The 5,966-nt window shown below is 47.3% G+C and overlaps 1 protein-coding gene across 1 annotated transcript in view; it reads right to left on the bottom strand.

The window, feature by feature from the left end:
* Positions 1 to 1,976: 1,976 nt before the first annotated feature.
* Positions 1,977 to 5,966, bottom strand: part of LOC106808150 (UPF0415 protein C7orf25 homolog) — a 109,126-nt gene continuing 105,136 nt past the window's right edge. Inside the window, exons 5-7 of the mRNA XM_014810732.1 lie at positions 4,137 to 5,417; positions 3,483 to 3,667; positions 1,977 to 2,836 (exon numbers count right to left, since the gene is read on the bottom strand). Coding sequence (XP_014666218.1) covers positions 2,678 to 2,836; positions 3,483 to 3,667; positions 4,137 to 5,417 — 1,625 coding nt within the window. The 3' untranslated portion in view covers positions 1,977 to 2,677. The remainder of the gene's footprint in view (positions 2,837 to 3,482; positions 3,668 to 4,136; positions 5,418 to 5,966) is intronic.

A 5,966-nucleotide genomic window follows, 5' to 3' on the forward strand; every position in this document is an offset into this window, starting at 1 on the left:
CAAAATCTAATCAGTTCTAAGTTAGCCCATTTCTGACCTATCCTGAAAATTTTATGACAATCCGTCTAGAACTTTTTCAGTTTGGCTAAACACATCAAAAACTAAAAAACACACGCCGGTGAAAACATAACCTCCTGCCTAGCCTTGGCGGAGGTAATAAACAGTTGCCAGTTCTTTATGCTGACCTTTCATCTGCTGTGTCACGCAGTAACATTAACAGTGAATCACTTATACCTTACTCCCCTCTCGCGGATAGTATCGCCCACGGCATCAGTTGCACCGTGAAAAGTTAGCCAGGTAAATGGCTAATTTTCAGCCTCAATTTTTTCACCTACCAAAGCACAAAATAAGATTATACGGATATAATACGCGTTTTTTACAGTCACACAAACACACATACACTCACACTAACGGACACGCACACGCGGGTATGGTCGCACGCACGCGTGCGCGTGTATTATAGGCGTACATTCACATTTTGTGCCGCAGGTGGGGGGGGGGTGAAAAAGATTCGGCTGAAATACTGTCATTTGGCAGGCAAATAACTTTTTACCGTGCGACTGATACCGTGGGCAATACCATTCGCGAGAAGGGAGTAATGAATAAGTGATTCACTGTTAATGTTACTGCGTGACACAGCAGATGAAAGGTCAGCATAAAGAACTGGCAACTGTTTATTACCTCCGCCAAGGCTAGGCAGGAGGTTATGTTTTCACTGGCGTGTGTTTGTTGGTTTGTGATGTGTACAGCCTAACTGAAAAAGTTCTAGACGGATTGTCATAAAATTTTCAGGATAGGTCAGAAATGGGCTAACTTAGAACTGATTACATGTATATTGGTGGTGATCCGGATCCAATTAATTAATTAATTAATTAAATTTTCAGGATACGTCAGAAATCGGGTAACTTAGAATTGATTACATTTTGGTCGTCATCCCGATCCAATTAATTATTTAATTCATTCATTCATTAATAAAAATGTTCACAGTGACAGAATTGAGCTGCCTTGGCGGAGGTCTGTGCTCTCCGAGTGGCGCGATCGATAGCGCGTCGAGTCAGCGAGCGGCGAGTCAGCCGCAGGCGACTGAGTCAGCAGCAACCACCAGCGAGCGGCGAGTCAGCAGCCGCCACCAGTGAGGGGCGAGTCAGCAGCAGGCGAGTCAGTCAGCAGCAGCCAGCAGTGAGCGGCGAGCCAGCTCGTAACACATACATGTTACATGCTGGCGGAGGTATGCACTCTCCGTGAGTGCCCTCTGTCTAGTTAAATCTTTATTGCATGTAATTCAACTACAAATTCATGTACTGTCTTTTTCATGGAGAAAAATTTGATAAATGCAATAGTGTTGAGCAGTTAAAATAAAAAAAAATCTGAGTGATACAGTACATTGTGTGATAAATAGTTCTGAGTGATACATGTTACATCAAAGCTGTACATATTGTCACAGAACCGTCCCATGAATCTACGTGAATGACAATATGAAACGACTATTGTGTACATCGGTAATCGGCGAACTATAGCGGCTATTAATCTGCTGTCGGCACTCGTGTAAAACGACTATTTTTACTTTATATATGAATCTAAGGTATATATGATGACTCTAAAAAGCTAACTGAAACTACTTGTCACAGGTTGTCCTTGAAAAAAAACATATGTCATTGAAATGTCCTTGAAGTTGAAAAGTTCTTGAAAAAATAATTCACACTTATGTGGTAACCATGCCCTCTCTCTTCCTCTTTCTCTCTCCCGCTCTCTCTTTCTTTCTCCATGTCTCTCTATTTCTCCCCTCTCCCTCTCTCTCCCTCGCTTTCCCTCTCTTCCCGACTTCAGTGATGGTCCGGAATATTGTTCAATATATGCGTGCTGTATAAATTATTTCGCACAGTAGGTGGCGCGACGAATTCATATAAGACAGTGCCGTATATAGAGCTCTATGTAAGGCTCTGATATAAGACATACGTATAATAAATACACATTTTTGTGCAATATATAATTAAACTTACAATAAATACACCATCATGGTATTACAATTACAGATTATTTAGGATATCTCTTGTTAATTGATCTGCTTTACTTTGGATTACAACTTTTTCGACATAAAAATGTTCAGAAATAACAGGAAAACCATTATTGTTTTTTTAAGGTGCAGCGTATAAATTGTAGGCACGACGTAACATAAATCACTCATTTATCATTTATCATTATTATTATCATTATCATTTATTCATTATCATTTATCATTTATCCTATAATTATCATTTAATATTCATTCGCTCTACTTCGCGCAACGTTCTTACTTGAGATTACACCGTGTCAAAATATGCCCGAATTGAATGTTTTATTGACACATAATAAGATCATAAATATTATACATTTCATAACCACAGTAACTCTTCGGCTGTATATATACCACATGCTTATCCCGAGTATCAATATTATAGATCATTTTAAAGGTTGTTTTTCAAACAAGCTTCAACAGCAGCTATTTTTTCATTATAAAATTTTAAATACATTTTTAAAGTAGACAGCGCTTGCGTGAATTAACGACTACATGAGCATTTCGCATACCGATCACATCGACGTTGTTCCGCACGTCTTTACTTCACCTGTTCGCTTGCAAGAAAAATATTCTGAACTGCTATACAGAGCCTTGTTGTGTGGTATTATCAGGATATTATTATCACAGAGGTACGGCCTGATGCTCCTTGGCTTCAGTGAGTGACCTGGCACTGTGAAAGATGCTCGCGAATCGTACTCCCTGCTGCTCCGCCGCACGCACAAACCCCGTGTTAGCGGTGAGAGTCACTGCCCGCAAGCTGTCTCCAGTACCGAATATCACCTGTGAAGAGTGAGAGAAAGAGCAGAGATGCATGTGTGAATGTGGTGGAGATACAGAATTTATTAATGCGGCCACCAGTGCCGAATATCACCTGCGTGGAGTGAGAGTGATCTGGTAGAGATTCAGAATTTTTGATTGAATGTCACAAGTGCAAAATAACATCTGTGAAGGGTGAGAGAAAGAGAAGATATGCGTGTGAATGTGGTGCGCATACAGAATTTGCGAATATGTGAATTTGTGATTTTTAATATCACCTGCGTAGAGAAAGAGAAGAGATGCGTGTGTGAATGTGGTGGAGATACAGAATTTGTGATTGCAGTCACCAGTGCAAAATAACACCTGCACGGAGAGAGAAAGAGCGCAGCGTAACCCAAGCTGTAGCACTCACTGCAACATGTAAGCTAATAGATAGGGTGCACTCTGACACAACAGCGTGGAGCGAGAGAAATAACAGTGTAACAGCGTTTTTCACTCAGAAATCTCACCTGTGGAAATTCCCCGACGCCAATATGCGACCCTGCCAGCAATTTCTCACGTTACCTCCCCCCAACCCTTCACCCATCTACAAACCAGGCACGTCACGCAACAGAGTGCTTCTGTTTACTGAAGGGTAACAATTACACTACTACGGGTGTTTGCTGCTCACCTTCGATCTAGCATTGATTTTCCCAGAGTCTCGTAGTGCCACAGCCCTCGGTGACGGATTGTCGGCGACTAGCGTGAGCCTAGCCAGCAGGTCGGCTGCACGCTGCTTCTCAGTCGTGCCACCTAGTGTCGTGATGATGTTGTCGAAATCGCGATGGGCTGATTCGCATATGTACAGCTTTCTTCCTGCAAGTAGGGAAGAGGAGAGCTAAAAATAACGAAAGTGTAAATAAAATAGACGCAAACATAATAAGGCTGTCCGTTGATGTAAGAGCGGGTACTGCCTTCAGCCATTCTAAACCTATATGTAGCTATCGCCATGGCAGCCGGTGTCGCGTCTTTGTACAGTGGTCTCGAACGCTATTAACTTTTTTACGCTTAATGGTAAAAAATGGTATACGCACGTCTTTTTTAACATTTTTTCGAGGCCGTATACGCTAGTCTCAGTAAATGTGCAATGCACGTGTCTCTACATGTTGTTACAATAGCTTAACCTACATGCTGCTAGATTAACTTTCCATACACGCTGTTGATATATATAACCCTGCATGTTGTTATATTAGCTTACCCTACATGTTACATTAGCCCATCTTCCCACATGTATCCCTGCGCGTTGCTACACTAGTCTACACCGTCTATTCTCACAGTAGCTCACCCTGCATGTGTTTCTGCATCTCAGGCAGGGCTGGGTGCTCGCGTTCCCTGCTCGCCTGGCCCGCCAGCACCGCCTGCTTGAACACATAGCGGCATCCCCCGTTCGTCAGCGATGACGTGTATGCGACCAGCGCCGTGATGTCCAGATTAATGGCGTGGACGATGTCCATGCTGGAGGCCGTCACTGGGAGAGCGGGGACGTTGTCAATGCAGGGGGCGGTGGCTGGGGAAGTGGGGGTGTTGTCAAGGGAGTCGCGCGTCGTGCCTGGAATAGCACTGACGTTGTCAGGACAAGGGGCGGTGTCTGGGGGAGCGTGGACGTTGTCAAAGCAGGAGGCGGTGCCTGGAAAAGCACTAGCGTTGTCAATGTAGGGGACGGTGTCTGGGTCAGCGTGGACATGGTCCAGGCAAGCAGCGGTGTCTGGGTCAGCGTGGACATGGTCCAGGCAAACAGCAGTGTCTGGGTCAGCGTGGACATGGTCCAGGCAAGCAGCGGTGTCTGGGTCAGCGTGGACATGGTCCAGGCAAACAGCGGTGTCTGGGTCAGCGTGGACATGGTCCAGGCAAGCAGCGGTGTCTGGATCAGCGTGGACATGGTCCAGGCAAGCAGCGGTATCAGGGTGAGCGTGGACATGGTCCAGGCAAGCAGCGGTGTCTGGGTCAGCGTGGACATGGTCCAGGCAAACAGCGGTGTCTGGGTCAGCGTGGACATCATCCAGACAAGCACTACTACGCGTGTGACTCTCGGAGGTAAGAATCGTACGAGATACAACAACAGTCGGCTGCCGCACATCCGTGACTGTTGCCGGAGGTCGAAGCACCGCGTCTCCCACACAAATCTGATAGTCGTCTCTACGCGGATTGAACCCGCGCGTCTCTTCACATGCCGAATAACCACTCTCTTCCTCCGGCGCGACCGCGGCCCGTCCCTCCCCGCCAGTTCGCCTCTCGTCATCACACACCAGCAGCAGACGATCACGTATCCGTCCGCACGATGGCAGCACCTCCGACGTCAAGTCGCACGGGGTCGTGCCCGCCTCGTCTGAGGCCGCGTCGCGCGGTGGTGCCACGGTTGCGGGTGCAGCCTCGTTCTCGCGCGGCAGCACGTCGCCGCGAACGTCGACGCGCATGCGCATTAGGTGATCGGCCATCTCCCGCGTCACGCCGCCGAAGAAACGGAAGGCGACCGACGGCGGTCGGTAAAAGACGGGGTGGTCGGCGGCGGCTGTGACGTAGTCGCGCGCCTGGTCGACGATCGTCTTCTCTCCATAGCCACCCTCGCCTGCAGCACAGGTAACCATGGTTACGACCCACACTTTCGTTTGCAACACAGGTAACCATGGTTACGATCTACACCCTCGTTTGCACTAAAGGTAACCATGGTTACGACCCACACCCTCGCCTGCAGCACAGGTAACCATGGTTACGACCCATACCCTCAACTGCAGCGAATGTAACCATGGTTACGACCCGCACCCTCAACTGCAGCACAGGTAACCATGGTTACGACCCACACCCTCAACTGCAGCACAGGTAACTATGGTTACGACCCAAACCCTCAACTGCAGCACAGGTAACCATGGTTACGACCCACACCCTCAACTGCAGCACAGGTAACTATGGTTACGACCCAAACCCTCAACTGCAGCACAGGTAACCATGGTTACGACCCACACCCTCAACTGCAGCACAGGTAACTATGGTTACGACCCAAACCCTCAACTGCAGCACAGGTAACCATGGTTACGACCCACACCCTCAACTGCAGCACAGGTAACTATGGTTACGACCCAAACCCTCAACTGCAGCACAGGTAACCATGGTTACGACC

The sequence above is a fragment of the Priapulus caudatus genome, unplaced genomic scaffold (genome assembly GCF_000485595.1).
Source record: "Priapulus caudatus unplaced genomic scaffold, Priapulus_caudatus-5.0.1 Scaffold256, whole genome shotgun sequence".
Taxonomy (NCBI): Eukaryota; Metazoa; Priapulida; class Priapulimorpha; order Priapulimorphida; family Priapulidae; genus Priapulus; species Priapulus caudatus.